The 22,585-nt window shown below is 54.6% G+C and overlaps 3 protein-coding genes across 4 annotated transcripts; 1 reads left to right on the top strand and 2 right to left on the bottom strand.

Moving 5' to 3' along the window:
* Positions 1-2,280: 2,280 nt before the first annotated feature.
* CUNH19orf25 (chromosome unknown C19orf25 homolog) lies at positions 2,281-3,526 on the bottom strand. Its single transcript, XM_051177393.1, has 2 exons — positions 3,239-3,526; positions 2,281-2,723 (listed from the first exon to the last, which is right to left on the bottom strand). The coding sequence occupies exons 1-2, from the start codon at positions 3,366-3,368 to the stop codon at positions 2,524-2,526; spliced, it is 330 nt and encodes a 109-aa protein (XP_051033350.1). The 5' UTR covers positions 3,369-3,526; the 3' UTR covers positions 2,281-2,523.
* A 698-nt stretch (positions 3,527-4,224) lies between these two features.
* On the bottom strand, positions 4,225-13,574 carry Pcsk4 (proprotein convertase subtilisin/kexin type 4). The gene is given in 16 exon segments (XM_051177391.1): positions 4,225-4,706; positions 4,709-4,798; positions 4,925-5,047; positions 5,498-5,622; positions 5,765-5,947; positions 6,245-6,362; positions 6,435-6,538; positions 6,615-6,715; positions 7,918-8,130; positions 8,217-8,389; positions 8,567-8,655; positions 8,754-8,830; positions 9,119-9,247; positions 9,377-9,469; positions 12,894-12,998; positions 13,247-13,574. Coding segments are annotated over 16 exon segments (2,091 nt in total). The 5' UTR covers positions 13,565-13,574; the 3' UTR covers positions 4,225-4,656.
* A 560-nt stretch (positions 13,575-14,134) lies between these two features.
* On the top strand, positions 14,135-18,939 carry Reep6 (receptor accessory protein 6). Of its 2 annotated transcripts, XM_051177389.1 has the most exons (6): positions 14,135-14,334; positions 17,361-17,454; positions 17,543-17,681; positions 17,807-17,975; positions 18,456-18,536; positions 18,803-18,939. In XM_051177389.1, the coding sequence occupies exons 1-6, from the start codon at positions 14,220-14,222 to the stop codon at positions 18,838-18,840; spliced, it is 636 nt and encodes a 211-aa protein (XP_051033346.1). In that variant the 5' UTR covers positions 14,135-14,219; the 3' UTR covers positions 18,841-18,939. The 2 variants fall into 2 exon arrangements, with proteins under 2 accessions (XP_051033346.1, XP_051033347.1); XM_051177390.1 differs by lacking the exon at positions 18,456-18,536.
* The last annotated feature ends 3,646 nt before the right edge of the window (positions 18,940-22,585 follow it).

The raw sequence follows: 22,585 nt of genomic DNA, 5'->3' as shown, positions 1-22,585 counted from the left end.
GGGTCTCAGCTCAGCATGTCTTCCTGCAGAGAGAGCCAACAACCTCTCTCCTGTGGGACCCCAGGCTGCTCTCTACAAGGGGACCTGTAGCCACGGTCACCTGCAGTTGTTCGGAGGACACCACCCTTGAGCTGGCCTCAAGTCCCTGCTCTGAAATGAGGGAAGTGGTTTCTGAGAAGGTGGGAGGCCCTAGAAAGGACTGCAGGCATCACTGCCCCTTCCCGCCACAATTGCCATTACAACTGAAAACAGTGACAACCAGGAGACACCACCAGGGCTGACCCTACAGAGCTGTGCAACTTAACATCTGTCCTAACATGTGTATCCTAACACCTGTCCAGTGCTTTGAAATCCCAGTCCCAGAGATGCCTGGTGCTTTCCTTGCCCAGGGCTCTGCCCCTCATCACAGCAGGAACACCAGGTACCAACTCTTCAATTCCAGGACGATGCCTTCTGGACAGGGCTCTGGCAGAGTCCAGAGGACATGCTGGCCTAAGTGAGACTGTAGGGAGAGGATGAGGAAGCAAGGCGACTCTGGGACACAGCTCATACCAACCATGGACCCTAGGATGTCACCTGTGGTGGGGACATTGGCGCTAGACAGATGTCCTGCTGGGGCTGGAGAGGTGACCATCTTCTGCAGAGTGACCTGTAAACCACACACTGTGAGACCCTAGGTGGCACACATGCTGCTCTGTGCCTCAGTTTCCCCATGTGGGTCGTGAGGAGGACTCAAAGTGGAGCAGAGAGGACCATCACTCTTTTTCGTTGTATTTTTTGAGACAGGATTTCTCTGTGTAACTGTCCTGGAACTCACTCTGTAGACCAGGCTGGCCTCGAACTCACAGAGATCTGCCTGCCTCTGCCTCCCAAGTGCTGGGATTAAAGGTGTGCGCCACCAGCGCCTGGCGGACCATCACTCTTCTGGCCACCCCCTCTGTCCTGTCGCCTTGGGTCCAGCAGCCATGTTTGCCTTCTCCACCCCACACAGTGGGGTATATAAGCCACAGAGCAACATCCAGGCAAAGGTAGGTAAGAGCTGTCCTGAAGGGTGACCAAAGCCAGGAAACCAGCCTGTCTCTGGAGTGTTCTTAGAGATGGAAGAGGGGCCCGCTGTCCTCCAGGTTGGCAATGGCTGCGGGCACCCTGAGCTGGAGACCAGTGGTCCATTGGAGACTAACCACTGGGTGCTTCACCAGGACGACACGCCCACCACTTACCTCACCTCCTGTCCTGAGTGTAACACTGCCATATGGCGAATGTCATCTCCTTGCTCACACCTGGGTGGTTTGTCCTCTGCCGCATCTCTGTCCTGTCTACAGGGTTAACGTTTCTGTACATACTGACCCCTCAACCCCAGGTAGATACACCCAGCAGGACACCTAGCCTGGCTTCTGGTTCTTGTTCACATTTTAATAAAGTCAGCCACTGAGAGTTCCTCTGGGGTTGCCCAAGGCTTTAATCTTCAACATGGGCTCGGGGCGGGGGGTGTCATCCCAGAACCTTCTACTGAACCTACAGTCCAACCCCACAAGGCATTGGTGCATGGAACTGAGCTCCCCACAGACTGGACACTGCACTAAGTCTCCACATGCTAGAGTGGAGGTCAATTCAGGGTCAACCAAGCCATACCTGGCCATTTGCTCTCACACACCAGGCATGGTGTGGAGCTAGGAACTGGGAAACCCAGAGTAAACAGGTCTCTGTGACTACTAGGAATGGCCACCTCTGACACAGTACCGGCCAGCTTGGGGCATGATAAGGTATGTGGGATGGGGGAGGGTGTGAAGGGGCTGATATGGACTTGGGCTCCAGTGAGTCCAGCTCAGGGGAGTTCTAAGCTCCACAATCAACTCTGATGTTCCAGAAATAGAGCCTGTCCACTCAGGAGTGGTGGGTCTTCAGCAAGGTCAACTGAACCCCAGGTCCAGAAGGGGCAGAGTCCACCACACCGGAGTCCTGTGGGTGCCCAGTTGAGCTTCTATGACACATGGACCTGCAGAGATCCCTGAAATGTCACCCCCTGCCTTTGGGTTCCTTCTGTATCCCTGGACTCCCCAGAAATGAAACCCCCTTGCTGAGTTCCTCTAGCCACAGAGAAAAGGGACAGGAGAGCAGGGAAGGCCATGGGCGCTGCAGGACCAAACCTGGCTCTAGGAAGAGGGCAGTCAACCAAAGTGACACTGGACATATAGATTCTGGCCTGCTATGGATGTTTGGGATGGAGACCCTAGCTGCCCAGGGCAACATGGGACAGGAAGCAGGACCAGAGCACAGTGGTGGAGGGCTGGTCACCCTGGGGCAGCCAACTCTTAGATTCAATTCAGAATAGTGCCCCCATGAATAAGGAGGTAGCCACATAACTAAGCCCCACCACAAAATAGAGGGAACCAAGACCCAAAGCCTATTGAGTGGGCCACTGGGACCCCTCAGTCCAATGCTGGGCAGCAGATGTTGACCCAGAGCCTCCGGCTGACAGCTAGGTGCCTGGCCATGGATGGAGGGCCTCAGGTGTCCTTGGCTCTAGGAGGTGGCTGAGGTCACCTGGCTGACATCCCGCTCTAGCCTCTGACCAGCCTGCCGAAGGTCCTCGAACTTCTGCCTCAGTGTGTCCTTCGCCTGCCGAAGCTTCTCATTCATGGCCACATAGGCCCGGCTCTGCTGGTAGATCTGCTCATGCTGCCCTTCAGGGTCCTCGGCCCTTGGGGATGAATCTGGGGGGTCTGGAGAGGAGAAACAGTGTCACCACCCACAGGTCATCCTTGGCTATACAGTGAGCTGGAGGCCTGTCTGGACTACATGAGACCTATCTAAACCCTAGAAAATAGAGTCACAGTTACAGGCCTGAAAAATCCCAACGTTTGCGGGTCACCAAGTGGACAGGACCCCTCCAGCCACCATGGCCTTGCTGTCCCATCCAGGACTGCCTAGGTTCCTGGATTCTAGGGCCGGACTTGCAAAAAAATGGCCCCTTCTTGTATAGTTTCCCCAGATTTCCACTTAGGAGCCACGCGGCATTGGGCCTTTTTCTTTTTCTCTTTGAGACAAGGTCTTGAACTCACAGCAATCCTCCTGCCCCAGACTCCTGGGTTGGTTTAGGTTACCAAGCTCACGGGCCCCTCAGCTTTGCTTTTGATGATTCCACTTGAGTCAGAGAGGGTCGGTGACAGAAAAAGATTCGTCCCTAGGGGAGCGGCTGCAATTAGGTTTGCTCCTGATCGGACAGTCGTCCTCCTACCTTCTGGGGCCAGGGCGGTAAAAACAGGATCGTGGGCGGGCGCCCCTCGCACGTCCTCCAGGATCTGCTCCACTGTGGGAGGTGCGGGGCGCGTGGGCAGCACCACGCGTTTCTTGCCCTTGGAGCTCATCTTATGGCGGAGGAGCGCGAGCTAACTGCAGGTTCACTCTCTACTTGGCTTTCTCACCCCGCGAAATTCTATGCCCGCGTTACGGCCCTGCGCCGAGGCCCAGTCCCAGTCTTGCCTTCCCTTTTGCCGGGATCTCAGTTTGGCTCAAACTTGATTGGCCTCAGTTTGTCCCCAAAATCCCTACAGCCTATCTCCGCTCCAAAAACCTGCACCGCCGGCGCAACTTCTGCTTCCGGTTTGAGCGCCGCTCGGTTCTTGCACTTCCGGTCCGCTTCAGCTCGGCTCTTCGCGAAACCCTCCCCTGTCTTAAAGAGCCCTAGTTCTAGAGGGTACTACGAGTTATCTAAATGGACCAAAGAGAGCTCAGCTTCCCTGTCCATGAGTGGGGAGCGTGAGTTCGAGTCCCCCTGTCTAGGCAGCAACTAGGAGTCAGTGTCTAACCACTGCCAGGTACACAGTGGGCGCTTAATAGATGCTGGATGGTGCCTAAATAAAACGTTCCAGGAGCTGTGCTTCCTTGTCCCGAGTGGCGGCCCAAGCTGTAATCCCAGCACTCGGGAGGCAGAGACAGGCAAATCTCAGTGAGTTCAAAGCCAGCCTGGTTTACAGGGCAGCCTGAGCTACACAGAGAAACCCTGTCTGGAAAAACACTACCACCAACAACAACAAAGGGGAGAGAACACCACACACCTATTCATGGGTGAAAAAGTAAAGTGGGCACTACAGATGGTGCTCATGGGCCTGTGGCATTCCCACACTGGTATGAACAGTGGGCCTACTAGGGTTCTCTGGGCCTGGAGTAGTCTTCCTTTATGGCTCCTTAGTCTACACCCTGCCCTGAAGGACACCACAAATGTGACATCTTCTATTTAACTTTTATTTAGCAACTATGAGGTCAGACACAGGGCTTGTGGACGGTTCTGCACCCTTGTCCTCCAAAATGAGCAGCTGTGGCCCATGCAGTGGCCTGCTGATGACCTGCCAGGGCCTTTTGGGGCAGGGTCCTATGCCAGCCTGGAAGCGGGGCCGTGGGGTACCGCCCTCCTGTCCTTCTAATGAGGCATCTCTGGCTCCCCAGCCTTCAGGGTCTCGGGCATTGGGGTGTCTAGCCTAGGGGGGGGGTGGGCCTTCCTCAAGCCGAGAGGGGTCTCCTGAAGGTCCTGGCCAGCTGGGCCAGCACCATGGCCTGGGACTGGTAGCCAGGGAGGCGGCCGGAGACAGCGGGCCTTGGAGGAGCCCTGGAGCTCGCCCAGCACAAGGGATAGGGGACAAGCAGTTTAGTCACTGGTCAAGCTGCCCCAGCAGGTGTAATAGGAGGGTGACAGCTGGCCTGTCCCTGGTCACTGGCTGCTCTGTGTGACTGTCGAGCCACCATTGCCGGCTGGAGACGAGGCAGAGCCTGGCCAGGATGTCGGGGGGAATGTGACTTTCTGTATTGGGACAGAATGGAAATGGAGGTGAGGCTGCAGGTGGAGGACACAGCCAGTGCCCGCCCACCCATCCCTGGCCGCTGCGCCTCCTCCCCCATCAAGTGACCATGCGCTGCGGCCACTCACCCTGGCGCAGCCCCTCTGTGTCCCTCTGCACACACGCGCGGCTGGTCACCTGGGGGCCCTGGGGCCGCGCTGTCATGTCCTCAGCCGTCCCGTACAGCAGCAGTGTGTAGTAGTAGAGAGTTCCTGGGCAGGGGTCGCGGTGGGCACCGAGAGGGACAGGTTGTCGGTGGCCTGCCAGGCTCTGTAGCCAGCCTTAACAGCTCCCACCCAGGGCCCCATATCAACGGAGTCTGGCTGCTAAACATCTACTTGTTCCAGTGGCTGGAGGTCCCCACTTCCTCAGGACAACTGCACCTGCTGTGCACTAATGGCCAGACTCCCCAACTTCCCAAGGGTATTACACCTACTGTGTGCCAGTGGCCAGATCCTCCCTCTTCCATGTTACCCATAACAGTACACCTACTGTGCATGGGTGGCTGGGATCCAACCATCATCCTGGTAGCAACATATACTGCTAAAGTATTGCATGGTCTTTCCAAGAAAACCCCAGGATCTTCTGTGGCTGTGGGTTAACTAGAACAGGGTCCCCAGCCCTACAGCCCACAGCCCAGCAGCCACAGCCAGCTCTCTCACCTGTGTTAAAATAGTAACCCTTGTTCTCCAGGCCCAGGGTCCACAGGCCCTGCGGGTCCTCATCCCAGTAGTGGGTGGACATGAAGATCCAGTTGTTGTAGCCTTGGCCGCTGATATCCAAAGGTCTGTGGCAGGCAGGTGGCAAGGGAGACAGGACCGGTGGCGTCTAACACACGTTTTCTGAGTCCCACCCTCGCAGAGTAACCATCTGCAAGAGGCTAGGCAGGTATCCACTGGCCCACGAGGTCCCTTAGGAGGATCTCACACCTGATGGCCACGAGCGTGGAACGTGTACCCATAGGGCTGGTGAGGGAGATCTCCAAGTCCCCGCGGCGGCTGTAGGAGAGTGACAACTGAACCTGCACATGCTCGAGTGAGCGGATGAGGCGGTGCGAGCCATCGGAACATGCGGACACGTTCTTCGACACCAGCATCCGAGTCAGGATGGGGCTAATAAGGTGAGGATGATCCTGTGGGCCTGCCGTGGGCCGGGTAGCGCCGGGAGGCGGGCCTGGGGATCCAAGGGCCTGAGGGCACTCTCCTTCCTCAGATGGGCAAATTGAGGATTTGGGGCATCTTCCCTCCTTTGGACTAGGGTGGGGAGGTAGGGGAGGAGGGAGGCTGCAACAACGTGCAAGGTGGAGACAATCTGGACCTGCCTCCTTGGAGTATGGGCGGGGCCTCCCTCCAGTGGGTGTGTCTGGGGCCCTCCCCGGAGGGGCGGAGTGGGGGCGGGGCCTTTCTCACGTGGGGGTGCGCACCACCCGAATGGCACATTTCTTCTGCGGCTGCGTGGGAAGCCACACGCGAGCCAGGTCCACCAGCAGCCCCGCGTCCAGCAGCCCGTAGCCGTAGTGGTGGCTCACTGCGCGGGAGAGGTAGCTGTCACTCGACCTGCGTGCATGGCACCCCGGTCCCCTGCCTGGCCCCGCCGCACCTTGGCGCCCCACGCCGTTGATCCTCCAGTCCTCCGCCTGCAGCTGCGCCGGCCTGGACGCGCGGACCACCAGGTGCTGTAGGTCCCTCCAGGTCAGGAGCGGGCTGGGGGGGCGAGGGCGGGTGAGCCGGGCGCCGCCCGTGGGGGCGGGGCGGTGGGCGGGGCCCCACGGTCACCTACTTGGCCTCCAGAGCCAGGGCGATCATGCCAGCGGCCAACGGGGCGGAGGCCGAGGTGCCCGTGTGCTTGTCTGTGCACTGGTGGTGCAGGTCCGTGGTGACCTGGGGACAGACAGCAGAGGGATCTTGAGCACAGTGCGTGGCCCAGATGGAGAACTTGTTGGAAAGGTACTAGGGACTAAGTTCACAAAGATTAAGTGCTGAAGATTAAGCTAAGTATGAAGACAGACGGAGGAGGATAAAATTCAAAAGGTACTAATAGCCCCAGGCCTGGACGGGTGTTGGTGGTGCATGCCTTTTGTCCCAGCACTCGGGAGACAGAGGCAGGCGGATTTCTGTGAGTTCGAGACCAGCCTGGTCTACAAGAGCTAGTTCCAGGACAGGTTCCAAAGTTATAGAGAAACCCTGTCACGAAAAACAAAAACAAACACAAAACCAAAAGCCCCAGGCCTGGTGATGCAGGCCTTCAATCCCAGTATTCATGGGGCAAAGCAGGTGTAATTGTGACTCCTGTCTTGGTCTACATGGTGAAAACAAACGACTAAGTTTAGCAGGTACTTAGTCAACAATGACTAGGGGCCAAGATTTAAAACTGCTAAGGCCTAGGTTCCAAAACCACTGGATTCAAAATGACAAAGGGCCCTAAGTCTAAAAAGTACCAAGACCAGTTGGCTGTGCTGGCGAAAGCATTTATTTAATTCCAGCCCTTGGGAGGCAGAGGTAGGCGGATCTCTGAGTTTGGGACCAGCCTGGACTACAGAGTGAGTTCCAGGACAGTCAGGGCTAGAGAAAAAGCAAACAAAAAACAGTGTCAAGATTCTGAGACTCAGTCTCAGCAAGTGCCCAAGTCCTGGTGCTTGGCCCCTATCTGAGGGACAGAAGTGCTGAGGGACAAGGAGCCACAGGGACCCCATGTGTCACCTGTAGGGTGGGAAACCTGGGAGCCGGTAGCACAGCCCTGCAGGGTGTGTGTGTGTGTGTGTGTGTGTGTGCGCGTGCATGACCTCAGGGCCAGCCCCAGCAGAGGCAAGGAGCTGCAGGAGGCCTCCAGGTAGGCAGAGGGCAGTTGCCAAGTGAGCCTACATGGTTGCCTCTCAGTTTTGAATGGGGTCAGAGGGGCTGTAAGCCTGGGCAGGAAGGGCAGGGCCTGTGTGGGCCATGTCTTGTGGAGTGGGACTTGCTTGGGAATCGGGATCTAGAGGGATGAGCTCTCTGCCCAATGGAAGTCTTGGGGTTGGGCAGGAGGACACGGGCTAGTGAGGTCCCTGCGGAGGAAGGGCCTGAGGTGTGGGCTGGGTGCTCACGATCTGTGGGTCGGTGACCACTCCGCTGCTGAAGGTGGTGGTGAACGTGGAGGCGCAGGCCTCGCTGTACCAGGGCACTCGGCCCTGCTGCGTGGTGCTGCCCACTGATAGTGTGTGGATGCTGTTGGTGTAGCCATCACAATTGCAGTTGTCGTAATGGAGGCCACCATTTCCTGAGGCCCAGATGAACAGTGTGCCCAGCCCTTGGCGGCCCTGGGTGGGGAGTGACCCAGGAGAACAGAGTCAGCCCTCCAACCTCAGGGTTGGTACCCTCCACCAAAGGTGCGCTCCCTGTGCACCTTGGTCACGCCACGCCTGAAGGCCTCCCGAGTGAGGATACCCGGTCCGTCCACCGTGCGACCATCATCCTCGGGCCCCCAACTGGCGCTATAGATGTGTATGTGTTGCGGCTGCAGGCTGAGGGACTGGGCCTCCACGATGTCGGTGATGGTTCCATCCAACATACGTACGCCTGGGCGGGTTGTTGTGGGCCTTGCGCCAGCACCAAAACTAATTGCCCTACTAGGCCACCTCCCTGCCACCTTTTAGTCACCCTCAGTAATCAGTGGTAGAAATGGGGAAGGGGTTACGGGTGGTGTTTCTCCATCGGTCAGCCTATCTCATATCCCCCAGCCTCCACCCCTGGTACCTCCAATTCTGGCGTTGAAGGCCACACCAGCACCACAGAAGCCGTTGTTAGCTGTGGCAGACACTTCCCCAGCACAGCGGGTTCCATGCCTAATTCCACGGCAAGGAGGAAAGCATTCATGGGTCTCAGCCTGCCCTGGCATTTCTGCAGGCCCAGGGAACACCTGCCACAGCAGCACCTAGCTCACCGGTTCTCATCACTGGGTGTGTAACGAGGCTGGGGATCTGGGTCATAGTCATTGAAGTCATAGCTGGCCAGAGGATCCTGGAGGGTAGGCAGAGAAAGAAAGATAGGAACGAGGTGAGCACAGGTCCATCTGGGGAGCTGCCCTGCTGCCCCTTTCCTGGGAGAACTCACATAATTTTTTTAAAAGATTTATTTGTTATATACAGTGTTTGCCTGCATGTATGCCTCCATGCCAGAAGAGGGCACCAGATCTCATTATGGATGGTTGTGAGCCACCATATGGGTGCTGGAAATTGAACTCAGGACCTCTGGAGGAGAAGGCATTGCTCTTAACCACTGAGCCACCTCTCTAGCCCAAGGACTCACATAATTAGCCCAGAGGTCTGGATGGTCTTTCTCAATGCCGTCGTCTAAGATGGAGACCACCACTCCCCGGCCAGTCAGTCCCTGGTTCCAAACCTTCAGGATGTTGAGATCTGGCTGTATCTCGTTGTTCTATGACAAAGAGGCCCCTAAAGTCAGTAGGCCTCAGGCTGGTATCATGTGTGTCCCTCCCCCCGCCCTGTCCAGTCCCATCCCCCGTCCCCATCCCCCCAGTCCACTTAGTCCATCCCAAGTACTCACCATGTACCACTGCTTAGAAAACCAGGGGTCCGTGGGCACCACCAGGGAGCGCTTCACCCGCCGCCTCAAAGTCTGCTGCTCAAACCACTGCACCTGCAGAGGGCACAGAGGCTGGAGCAGCCACTACCAAGGGTGTGAGAGTTTAGACAAGGGGACTGTGGACCTCCATGGAGGTCCTTGCTAAGACTTAGGGATGTTGGCTTGGACTGCTTTTGGCTGTGTTCTCAGAGACAGCTGAAGCCTGAGGATGCATGAGTGAAGCTGCTGGGATGGACGGGTGCGGCTCTTATGTTTCCAATCCTACTCCTTCCTCCTTCCTTGTTCTGGATCCTTCTCCCCAAGTCCTGAGGGCGTGTTACACAGCACTAGGGTTTCTTTTGAGACAGGGTTGTGCTGTGTAGCCCTGGCTGGCCTGGAACTCACTGTTTAGACAAGCTGGGGTATGCCACCTTTCACTCCTGGCCTGGCAGCACTTTGAAAACCCACCACTTCCTACTACGCGGACCTCAGAATTATGCAGTGAGAGTTCAGTGCATACTTCAGCGGTTAGCCCATCAGAGACACACATCTCATGGAGGGATATTGTCACCAGAGATGCACATCTCATAGGCTTTATTTAGCTAAGCGATAAGGAATCCTGCCTTCCGATTGTCTTAGCTGTCTTCATTGCAGACTTCTTGTGTGAAGAGCTCTTCCCATAGCACCACAGTGTATTAATTGTTTACTGGGCACATTTCCCCCTATGCATTGGTATATTGGATGACTCCCCCAGCTATGTGTGATTCTGGCAAGAAAGAAATCACAGTCGATACCTTACTCTCTCAATAAGGTCTTTTTTTCCCCCTATAAACTTAGAAGTCTGCCTTCCCCCTTAATTATCTTCTTTTGCAGACAGATGGGCAGTGTTAAGTGTCCAGGCAAAGAGGCCCCAAATGAAACATTTACAGATGCCCAAGGACAAGCATGTCTGAAGTTGTTCAGCCATAGTTCTCAGAGATAGAGAACAAGAGAGTCCTGGACTCCCTCTGCCAGCAGATAGGGAGTGCTAACCCTTAAAGCAAACCGTAACTCTCTACTTATTTTTACCTCAGTCTATTGAAGCAAGAAATAGCATAGGGTGTGATCCTTAGAGCCAAAAGGTTCCCTTTAGCCAGCTAACATCTGGCAAGAGTGCTAATACAAACCAAAAGCCACATGCTTCCCCTGTTGTTTACATATGTTGCCTAGTTACCCAACACTCCTCCCACCTGCTGGAGAAAAGCGGCACACTAAGATGACTCTTGTCTTGCTTGTGATTTAGTTTATTTACTTAATCTCATTTAAGGAAATAATGAAAAAAAGAAAATATCGAAGCGCATGCATTCCAGTCTTAAATTTTCCAAATGATTTAGCCTCTCCCTCTCTCTTAATTTAACCCCCTTCTCCTTTAAGAAGTTCTTGGAAGCTTAACTACTTCCACTTTGAGCCATAAAGAGAGGCTGACAGTTACCACTTGGTGTAAAGCTTTTATCTGTTTCTATGACACAGAATTGCTGATTGTGTCTGTGTGTATATATAAACTGGAAACTGGATGATGGCAGGACAGGATAGCAGAACAATAAAGAGCAAATGAAATGAAGAATATGACTGTCAGATGGTGTGTGAAGTTACTATAGAAATCGTTTACCGCCTGGCAGTGGTGGTGCACACTTTTAATCCCAGCACTGGGGAGGCAGAGGCAGGAGGATCTCTGTGAGTTTGAGGCCAGCCTGGTCTACAAGAGCTGGTTCCAGGATAGCCTCAAAAGCCACCTGTCTCGGGGAAAAAAAAAAAAAACAAAAAAAACTTTTACCCCTCCTTCACTCCTGAGAAGCATGTCACCTTTGGGACCCTGGGTAGGGGTTGGAGCTGGTCTCCTGGCCCTCACAACTTCTGACACTCTTCTTGGGCCAGGACACCCTTGGCCCCATGTCCACAGCTTCTGCCACCTCCTAATGTGTACTCTCCCTCTTGTTTTACATTTGTATATTCTCTCCCGCCCTCTCGTCTCCTCTGTCTCTCAGTGTGCATCTGTGTCTGTGTGTGTGCCCCACAGCATATGTGGAGGTCAAAGGACAGCTGAAGGGACTGAGAGATGGCTCAGTGGTTAAGAGTACTGGCCGCTCTAGGAGGGGACCAGGGTTCAATTCCCAACACTGGCATGGCAGCTCACAACCACCTGGGACAAGTTTCAAATACATTTTGTGCCCTCTTCTGACTCCCAAGGACACCTGTGTACATGTGGTGCACATATGGGCAAGCAAGGAGGAGAAACACTAATACAAGTTAGTCAAAGGAAAGACAAAATTTTTTAAAAAGTAACCATGGGAATCAGTTTTCTCCTTCCACTATGTGGACCCTGGGGAGAACTCAGCCAGGTTGGGCTGCAGCCATCTTTACTCTCTGAGCCATTTCACTATTTTCTGAGATAGGGTCTCATCTCATGTAGCTGAGGATGACCTTAAAAACCTGATCCTCCTGCCTCTACTTCCCTAGTGCAGGGATGACAGGTGTACGTTTCCATGCCTGCACTGGGATGGAACTCGGGACTGCCTGCTTGCTGAACAAGTGGCCCACCCACTGAGCCTCAGCCCCTGTCATGTCCCTCTTGGTCCAACATCACCAAACTTAATGCCCTGCTGGCCTCCAGCAGTCAGCCTGCTCCTCACTCAGTTACGCGTAGCAACCAGGAAGGAGCTCATGTATTCTCATCCACCCAGGACCGCTACATGTGCTGTTCTGCCAGCCCAAACCAGCTCCTTACACCTCCATTTTGGTCTCACGAGCCACGCTCTCCTGGGTAACCTGGCTTGACCTATAGGTCCATGTACCCATCCACCTCATCTCTTGTTCCCTCCACTGTCCCAGTGTGCCAGTCCACCTGCCTGCTGCCATGCTCCTCGACATGGTGGTCATGGGTTCACCCTCTGGTTCTGTAGTATCCAATTAACTCTTCTTTCTATAAGTTGCCTTGATCATGGCATTTTTGTCTCAGCAATAGGACAGTAACTACAACAGTTCCCCATATAAGTGAGTACCTCTTCAGTGTATCTTGTAACCAACCCTCTATGGCTCCCACTCACACAACTCCATGCCATTCTTTGACTACTGTCTAAGGGCTGTTTCCTATGGAGGACTGGCCTACTGTGGATGTATCTAGAGAATCCAAGGCACCATAGGCTCCGCTCCTGATTCAGTTGCACACTCACTGATTCACAGTTTTCCAGTCTGTTAAGATGGACCAGTTCCCTTCCCTACATCCTATGGCTTGGAGCAGGGAAGGACCAGTGCACGAGAACCTCTTTCCTTGAGAAGTAGGGCAGGGGCTGTCAGTAAGAGACTCCCTGCTCCAAGTGCCATGTTGTGGTAGGTGTCATGCTCATACATGACTTCCCCCAAGCAGTCCCCACTTGACACACCTACAGGCCACTCATAAAAGTAACAAGAATGACAAGGTGGCTGGTTGGCCTTAGGAAATGGCAGCCATGGGCCCACTCACCTTGGGCTCTTTCTTTAGGCGCAGACGATGGCCCCAGTGTGGGGTCAGGGACTGCTGGGCCACACCCCGGTGCCGTAGATGGAAGTAGTGGTCGTCAGGAAAGATCTGGGAATGTGATGGACAGGGGCATTGCTGGGACCTGGCTCCTTTGAATAGTCCCAAAGATGGAGTCCAGTTTCTGCGGCTTATACACCCCAACCAGGTGTGCAGGATCTCAAATTGAATATGGAGGGGGCACGCAGACACGTTCTTCATATCCGGGGAGGTCTTGGGTGCCCCCTCCCATCTGTCCAAGTCTGAGATCATCCAGTTCCCACCCATGTCCCATCCACCCAGATCCCTCTCCCACCCACCTGTCCCAGGTTGATGAAGCCAAATTTACGTGCCAGGCGCTCAGCCTCCTGGTAACCTTTGGTCACCCGCACGGCCCAGCTGCTGACATAGATGGGAGCCCGGGCTTTGGCCCACCCCACAGCCAGGAGGGCCAAAGCCAAAGCCAGACCCAGCCACAGCGCAGTCGGGGAGGGCCGCATAGCGGGGGGCGGGGTGGGGGGCGGGGCCTCAGGAAGCCACCCCATCCCGGACTCCATAGCAACCCCGAAGCTTTCAACTCCCAAGGGGCCTTGCGGTTTCCTCTTCCCCCATCCATGAGGGGTGGGACTATCCCACATGAAGAGACATCCACACAAACCTAAGCCTTCAGGAGCCTCAGTTTCCCCACTTGTACATAGGCAACCACTCCTTCTGGCCCTTAGGAGCAGGTTGAAGATCACAGGGATGCCCTCAACCATTTATTCGGCCCCGCCCACTTTCCTCCACGCCCCTCCTTCGAGAATCAACCCTGCCTCTCCACATCTTCCAACCAGCATCGTTTTTGTCCAGTGTAGTCCCGCCTCCTTTGTGATCAACCCCGCCTTCTCTAGTCTGTCCAATCAGCGTTGGCCCCTCCCACCTGTTCCTCAACTAGCTCCACCCACCTTCACCGCTCTCCGTCAATAATCTAAGGCCACTCCCTCTTGACCAATCAACGCACCGGCAGCCTGGCGCCCCGCCCCCTCCGGCCTCCTTGCGGCCCGGCCGGCTTTAGCCCTGGCCAGAGGGCGATGCGGCGGGGGAGAAGGGGCAGGCCCCACCTCCTTTGTCCGCCTTGCCCTCCCATTGGCCAGAGCCGGGGGTCGGGGGCGGAGCCGGGGCCGGGGGAAAAAAGCAGCGGGTCAGGGGCGGGGCCTGGCCAAGCGGGAGAGGCTAAGGCTTTTCGCCGTCGGCGGGGCCGGTGCGCGAGGCTGCGGGTGTGCTTGAGCGGCCTGCCCCGGGCCCGCCGCTACCATGGACGGTCTGCGCCAGCGCTTCGAGCGTTTTCTAGAGCAGAAGAACGTAGCCACCGAAGCTCTCGGGGCGCTCGAAGCCAGGACCGGTGTAGAGAAGCGGTATCTCGCCGCGGGTGAGTCTGGAGAGGGGTGCACGTCGCGGGGCCCCCGGCGGGCACCATAAAGTCCTGGGTTCCCATCCTGGAAGGGGTGCATGGCCCAAGTACCGGATGGGCACATTGAAGTCTTGGGTGCCCTCACCCTGGGAAAGGTTCACACCTTAGGTCTGACGGTTATGGGAGGCTCCAAAAACTCAGAACTAGGTGCTGTATCCTTGGTCCCTGATTAGGCGTCGTGAGGTCCTGGGTACTCTGATCTGGAAGGAATGCCTATCTCAGGTCCCTGATGGACCTGATGAAAGGCCTCGTGAAGTTCTAGGTGCCCAAGCATGACTTTAGGGTCTCATACTTCCTGTAAAGGGTGCACAGTTTGGTCTCCAACAGGAAGCCAAGATATCCTGAGACTCCATCCATGGAAGGGGAACATGTTCTGGTTTCCTCGTGGACCCTGACATTATCTGGGGACTCTGACCTGCATGTGGCGTCTTATTCTAGATTCTGGAGAAAAGGGACTTTAATTTGCCTGCACCTCCTCCAAAGTCTTTGGAAAAGGCCACCCCTGTGTCCTAAAGTACTCTGCTGTGCAGCCTGCAGGCAGGCCAGGCCCCAAGCCCCAGCAACTTTGGTTTTTAAGCTGACCCCTATGTGGGTAGACAAACAAGGGGCATCCTCCACTCAATCCCCTTCGTGTTCCCAACTCCTTGAATGTTCTCATGGAGAAATGACCCCATACGTTTCTGGAACACAAAGACTGACCAAGCGCCCAACACTGGGCCTTTCTTCGTCTTTGCCCCAACTCAATAGCTTTGAGTTAATATTTGTTGATCTGAGGTGTCAGCTACGGTTTGGGGGGGTGGGGAACCTGGAAGAGGGAACACCCAAGCATCCCAATTGTAGGTCCATCCTAGTTCCAGGTTCTGTCAGCAAGTATGGTAAGGGCCCCTGTGTGTCTTTACAAAATGATTTTCGTGTGCCCCTTTTTTGTATCTTCAGAAGCCCACAGCCTTGTCCCAAAGTTCCTTTCTGAATCACAGGACAGAGGGGTCTGTGTGAAGGACTAGTGTCACAGGTCATGAAACCCCTTCTCCAGACAGATCCTGAGTTCTTTACTCTCACTTTCCTGTCAGCTGGAGGGTGGGCTCCCATACCCCAGTGTGCGTGTGTGTGTGTAGTGTGCTAATATCTGTGCCCAGACCCCAGGATGCCCTTCTCTTTGGGATGACTCAGCACCCCTAGACAGCCCATTGTCCCACTGTATGGGCCCCAGGTACCGGCTGCAACCTCTGTTCTGGCTTTCCACATCACTAGGGAAATTGCATCATAGTGCCCTGGGTGACCAGGAGGGTAACAGCTTGGGCATCACTAGGAAGGAAACTGAGGCAATGGAGTCAGAGCTGTGCTGGAAAGCTGTCCATCATCTCCACATGTGGCCCCCTCTGTCACTGTGCCTCCTCTTCCTGCCCTACAGCAGCTTGGTGTCCACAGTTATCTTCCTCCTGCTGAGGTTGCAGTTAAAGAGATTGAGGGGACTAGTACACTGGGACAGCCCTTCCCCCATCAATGCCAGAGACAGAGTGACAGCCCCCACCTGCTTCAGGACCCTTAACAGAGACAGATCCCTGGATTTCAGCTGCCCCAAAGGCCACCCTGTGCCCCCAGACACTAAGTGAGGCAGGCTTCTTAGACTTGAGGCAATGATGGGAAGGTCACCCTGGCCAGCTGGGGGCCCCCTCCTCTTCAGCCTCAGGTCCAGGAGGATAAGACCCAGAGCAGATGGAAGGAGGGGCAGGGACTCTGACCTTAGACACAGAAGCCTGTGTCCCAGCAGATAGCAGCCTGGGGGAGGAAGCAGGACACATCTCAGTCCCGGCTTCCCCAGGGCAAAGGTCCCCTCTAGTAGATAAGCCCTTCCCACCTCCCCAGCTCAGCCCAGCCTCTGACCTTCACTGGAGTAGATAAAGCCCCAGGTCTCCCAAGCACTTTCCCACATGTCCCAAGCTCTCTGGTTTATAGCATCAAATTTATAATGGTAGCCGAGTCCCAGGCTTTTCATTGCTAAGAATGTCTCAGTGGGCAAAAGGCCATTCCCTAGAGTGTGGTGAGGCAGACTGACTGAACCACAGCCCAGGAGTGCCAGCCATACCTGCATGTGGAGAGTCCAGCCTTGTGCAGAGATCTGATCAGGTGAAACTGTAGAACAAGGAAAAGCTCAATAGCTTACCTTGTTTGTTTTGGGGCTTTCTAACATGACAGAGGGAGAGGGAGAGACACACAGAGAGAAGTGTTTTCTCCTTTCATCAAGTTGTTTCAGTAGATTAGGTGTCCTGATTGATTACTTGGCAAGTACCCTCTGGCTGGCTACTCTCCACTTTCTCTGGGGATGGCATTTCACTGAACTTGTAGCTCATCACTTCAGTTTCACTGACTGTCCAATGAGGTCCAAGGATCCATTTGTGTCTGTCACCCTCTGCCAAGTGCTGGAGTAGCAGGCACCCTGTAGCAAGCCCATTTTGTTTAGTTTGGTTGGTATGTACTGGCATCTAAGCTCGAGTCATCATGCTGCAAAAAGAGCATTTCATCAACTGCGCCACCCTCCAACCCTTTTTTAGGTAGTGGGGTTTGAGACATGGCCTCATGTCGCCGAGGCTGGCATTGAACTCACTACTCGAAAAAAACAAAACAAAAAACAAGACAGGGTTTCTCTGTGGCTTTGGAGGTTGTCCTGGAACTCGCTCTGAAGACCAGGCTGGCCTCGAACTCACAGAGATCCTCCTGTCTCTGCTTCCCCAGTGCTGGGATTAAAGGTGTGCCCACCACCTCCCAGCCCCAGAAAAGAACTCTTCACCCAGCCTGGAGCTAAATGAGGTCTTTGCCTGCTCTGAGGCGCTCCCACCCCATGAGGGAGATGCAACAGACTTGAGACTGTTCTCAAGTCTGTTCAAGGCAACAGCAGGGGAATGCATTGCCCAGAGTGTCACCAGGAAGTGGGTGCAGGTTGCAGACTCCATCTGAGGCATTTCGTGCTGCTCTTGTCTTCACAGGAGCCCTCGCCCTTCTAAGCCTGTATCTTCTATTCGGCTACGGGGCCTCTCTACTGTGCAATGTCATCGGATTTGTATACCCCGCATATGCTTCGTGAGTGAGCAGGCAGTCTACAGGGGTGGGGAGGCTTCTGGGGGTCCCAGGACCACCAAAGAAGACATGTGTGTTCCCATCTGGACAGAGTCAAAGCCATCGAGAGCCCAAACAAGGAAGACGACACTGTGTGGCTAACCTACTGGGTGGTGTACGCCCTGTTCGGCCTGGTCGAGTTCTTCAGCGATCTACTCCTGTTCTGGTTCCCTTTCTACTACGCGGGCAAGGTGGGCAGGCCATCAGCCCCATTGGGGAAGGGCAGAGAAAAGGGGCAGGGAGCCTATGTGACAGTGTGATGTATCCTGTGTGTGTGGCAGGGCCCTGTGTGACCGCACGGTGTGTCTCCATACAGTGCGCCTTCCTGTTATTCTGCATGAGCCCGGGACCGTGGAACGGGGCTCTAATACTGTACCATCGCGTCATACGACCACTATTTCTAAAACACCACATAGCCCTAGACAGCGCCGTGAGCCAGCTAAGCGGAAGAGCATTGGACATAGCAGCTGGGATAACCAGGGACGGTGTGTACCGGGGGTGGATGCTCAATGGGTGTGATCTGGATTTGGGGGGGTATTTGTTTTTCCCTTGGGGTTGTTTTTTGTTTGTTTTTTTGAGACAGGATCTTATGTATACCAGGCTGGCCTGGAACTCATAGAGATCTTGGAACCTCCCAAGAGTTAGGATTGAAGTTGTGTGCCATCAGATATGTAGCCCAGGCTAGCCTCCACCTCAGTAGCTGAGGGTCACCTTTGGATTCTGATCTTGCCTTCCTGAGTGTTGTGATGACAGGTGTGACTGTCACACTGCCCCAGCTGGCTCCTGGGTCTCAACTGACCCTGCCTCCGTTGTCTGTTCCCTTGGCTGGATTTGCCTCTGTCTGTCGGCCTGTTTCGAGACTCCTGACTATGGCTACACTCCCTGTCTTGCATCTTGACCACCCCCTGCATGGCTCTGCTATTCTCTTACTGTCCGCCTCTCTCTCCCTGGCTGTCCGGAACCAGTACTGCAGGCCCTAGCACGGGGCCGAGCTCTCATCACCCCAGCATCAACAACGGAGCCCCCAGCCGCTCTGGAACCGGACCGTATGTAATTCCCAGGAGGGACTATGCAGGGGTTGTGTGCATTCAGTGTGGTTCTGCATCCGTGTGTGTATGTATGGTGGTGCTACTGCAGGTGTCCATGGACAAGTGTGTGCATGCGCCCACGAGGGGTAGAGTGTGTCGGGTCTGTGTTCGGATGTCTGCAGGGGATGACCAGCTCATCTCTGCACCTGAGCTGGGGACACATTCCCACCAGCTCCCCAGCCACTCTCATCTACCCTCATACACCATCCCTTTCCTCTCCACAGCCAAGTCAAGTCAGACTCCGCTCCTGAAGCACAAGTGAGGTCCCCTGGCAGTCTGTGCGCGGAGCCCCTGGCCAATGACAAGGGACATGCTGCTGACACCCAGGCCACTGACTCCTCCTCGGACTCCCAGACAGAGACCCAACACCAACGCCGAACTTCGAGCCCAAGTAAGACAGCAGGAAGCCCGTCACGAGCCATGAACGGGCAGTCCCCGTCCCCAGTCAGCCCAGGCTCCGCATCTGCGTCCCGGGGCCAGCTGGCCACTGGCTCTGTCAGTGGCTCCCAGGTTCCCAGCAAGGCCCGGGGCCATCGCAGCCGGGGCAGTGTGACTTCCAGGCCTGCACAGCGTACCCGGCTCCCCAGTGCATCCTTGGGGCCCTCTCAACCAGCCATGCGATCTGGGGGGCCCTCACAACCAACAGGCCATTCTGCAGGACCCGCTCGGACAGCAAGCCGGTACCTAGGAAACAACCAGCAGACCCCTCAGGCCCCAGCATCAGGCCAGCAGGCTGGTCGATCGACAGCAGTTTCATCAGCACCCACCTCTACACAGCGTGTCAGCGTCTCCAACCAAGGCTCACCCAGGGCCCAGTCACCCAGCACACTCCCTGACCCTAACCAGGCTGGCAACAAGGCCCCCAGTGAGCCAGGGGATGTGGGTTCTAAGAACAACAAGCAAAGTCAGAAGACACAGGTCACAGAGGTGGCTGGCAGCAGCTCAGTGCCTGATTTGATGGCTCCCTGTCATTCTGAGTCCTCTCTGGAATATGTGTCCGAGTCCACAACGGAGATCACCTGTAAGTGGCCGAGCTATAGTCACCAGCTGCGGTGCCCGAGACACTGCTGGCTCTTACAGCACCTGGCATACTAGGGCCATGCTTAGACACCTGCCCACAGGAGCCACATGAAACACTAGACCACCAGAGCACCATATGAGTCACATCAGACACCCATCCATGAGAACCACAGAAAACACCCACAGAACAAAGTCAAACATCCACCATGGTACCATGTGAAACACTCACCGGATGCCCCCCCCCCCCTGTAAAACCTGCCCATGGATTCCCATGTGATGCATCTACCACAGGAACCTTATGAGGAACACCATCTGGGGGTCCCGTGCATAACATCTTTCCTCCAAGACACAATAAAATCACCCGCTCAGGCCCACGAATGTGTCAGTTCAGCTGCTGGGGGGCTGCTATCAGAAATTAACAACTGTGTGGTCAGAACCAAGGAAACTGAGTCGGGGAGGCAAGGTCACTTACCTGAGTCCTGCCTAAGGGGCCAAGACATGCAAAAACCCAGGGAGAAAACCCATGTTCTCTCTCCCTGAGACAGCATTTTGGTGTGTAGCCCAGGCTGGCTGGAAACAGTCTCCTGCCTCAACCACTCAGGTTCTGATATCACCACTATAAGCCACCCTGCGTGGGAAGAAAATACTATTAGTGTTCGCTCCAGATAGACCAGGCAGGCACAGGCCAAAAACATGCAATGGGCCAGGTCTGGCTGGGAGTGGAGTTTATTGAGATCACCCCAGCCAGTCCTCTCCATGTCATTGTTCATAAGACCACAAAGATTTCTTGGGGTTTTCTAAGATTTTTAATTTTTATATCTGTCTGTTGGTCTGTGCATGAGGTGCCCATTACTGCCAGAGGCACAGTTGCAGCCACCAACATGAATGCTGGGAACTGAACTTGGATCCTCTGTAACAGCATCACACCTGGTTCTTTGGACAGTTTCTTGAGGCTCCCTCCTCCGTTTTCTTTCTGTTTTCCCCTCCTTATATCAGTTTGAACAACACAGCCACACACAGATCAATCACACCACCACCACCTCTGTCATAGACTTGTGGCCAAGTTCCTTCCCCAGAAGCAGAGGTGGGAAATTCAAATCCTATATATAGATTTGCTTGAAGAGGAAGCCAGGAATATCAAGCAGGTGATGTCATGGGAGAGGACAGCTCTTGACACACCTGAGACTTTCTGGGCAGGTGCAGTGCTGGACTATGCACTTGAGATCAGTACTCTGCAGACAACCTGATCACAGACCAAGACTGTCGGTGTTTACATTTTACTTTTTATAGTTCTGGGATGGAATCCAGGGATTCCTGAATACTGTACCATTGCTCCAAACCTGACCATACCCCAGACTCTCACTGAGGAATTCTAGGCAGGGCCCCACCCTGACCACACCCTCAGCCCCACACTATCCACTCATAGCCTTTCAAATGGAATATCCAGTAGAAACAGCAGTAGGATCAGCTATAAGCTCTAATGTATTTGCTCACAGGACTGTCACCGAGTGGCCTCTAGGCATCCAACATGATTTCCAGAAAGTGGAACAGCTTAGAGCCGTCAACAGCCATCCCCCTGCCTTGGTGCATTCAAATGTAGAAGGGGAAGACTCAATGCGCTAAGATCACCCTCTCTGCGGAGGGAGTTAGAAAAAGCTAGTCTGGGCTATATAAAGACCTTTTCAGTAGCATTTGGGCTAGGTGTGGTATCACAGATCTTTAATCCCAGCACATGGGAGGTAGAGGCAGGAGGAGGATCTCTGAATCTGAAGCCAGTCTGGTCTACATAGCAGTTCCAGGCCAGCCAGGGCTAGCTACATGACAAGTTAAAACTCCTAAAAAACTGGGTGATGGTGGTGCACACCTTTAGTCCCAGCACTCGGGAGGCAGAGAGGTAAATCTCTGAATTTGAGGCCAACCTTGTCTACAGAGTGAGTTCCAGGACAGGCACCAAAGGTACAGAGACATCCTGTCTCAAAAAAGAAAAAAAAAGTTAATAAAATGTAAGCAAATCATTGCATAAATAAGACCATGAAGACTTTGGACAGCAGTCCAAAGGCTCTGGGGCAGAGGGCAGCCTGTGCAAAGTCCTGAGTCAGGATGGAGACTAGCATGTTGGGGAGGCAGTGAGCAAAAGCCCTTCTCCCTGTAGCAGATAGGGTGATGGAGCCTGAGAAGACAAGGGAAGCCTGAGGGCAGAGCAGCCTGCATTTTCTTGGAGATCCTGGGGAGGACTTTGGCTTTTGCTCTGGAAGGATCCAGGGTGGGCATTAACCTCCCTCAGGCCCAGGTAATTGTCCCCTTGGACACTAGAGACAGGTTGCAACAGCTGGTTTGAAAATGTGATCTGACCACAAGTTTGGCCTGGGGTGAGGCATGATTGGGGTAGGTGGGAATCCAGCTTGCTTAGAGTTGGGGATGGGACGACTACAGAAGGGAACTTGCAATAGCTTCTTCCCTGTAAGGTGGTCCCCACCCACCCAGGTCAGCCAATGGAGATACAGTGGAAGGGAGGGGCCCTCCTCATGCCAGAAGCAGACTTTGTTTCTCACCTTGGCCTGTTAATGTAAACCACAGATCAGCCATGTATGGGTTAGGTTAGGATTGGGGGATACCAGGGTAGTCTTCATTACATAGTGAGTTAGGGTCTAGCCTGGGCTACATGAGACCTTACCGACTCTCCATCTCACTAAACCAGGAAGTCATGAATTTGGCCTGACTGGCCGTCAGCCCCAGGATCCTCTGTCCAGCTTTTTACACAGCTCCAGGGGATTTGAACTCAGGTCCTCAGGCTTGCGGAGCAATCATTTTTCCACCTGAGCCACAGCTTTGGGCCACTCTATCTACTTTTTATTTTGGAACAGGTTCTTAAGTTTCCCAGGCAGCCCCGATGATCCTCCTGCCTCCACTCCCCGCTGGGATCACAGTCCTGGACCAGAGAAGCCTCTTCCTATGGTTTTATTTCTATTTACTAATGACTCTCAATG

This window comes from Phodopus roborovskii, unplaced genomic scaffold, assembly GCF_943737965.1.
Source record: "Phodopus roborovskii unplaced genomic scaffold, PHOROB, whole genome shotgun sequence".
NCBI lineage: Eukaryota > Metazoa > Chordata > Mammalia > Rodentia > Cricetidae > Phodopus > Phodopus roborovskii.
Note: the sequence above shows the minus strand (reverse complement) of the source record. Positions and strands in the feature narration are given on the sequence as shown.

Bases quoted from the DNA above. Each gene is read 5' to 3' on its own strand.
- CUNH19orf25 (XM_051177393.1), bottom strand. From the start codon at position 3,368: ATGAGCTCCAAGGGCAAGAAACGCGTGGTGCTGCCCACGCGCCCCGCA. The intron at 2,724-3,238 runs GTAGGAGGACGA...TCTCCTCTCCAG, and splicing joins TACCGCCCTGGCCCCAGAAG to ACCCCCCAGATTCATCCCCA.
- Reep6 (XM_051177389.1), top strand. From the start codon at position 14,220: ATGGACGGTCTGCGCCAGCGCTTCGAGCGTTTTCTAGAGCAGAAGAAC. The intron at 14,335-17,360 runs GTGAGTCTGGAG...TTGTCTTCACAG, and splicing joins GAAGCGGTATCTCGCCGCGG to GAGCCCTCGCCCTTCTAAGC. The intron at 17,455-17,542 runs GTGAGTGAGCAG...CCATCTGGACAG, and splicing joins GTATACCCCGCATATGCTTC to AGTCAAAGCCATCGAGAGCC.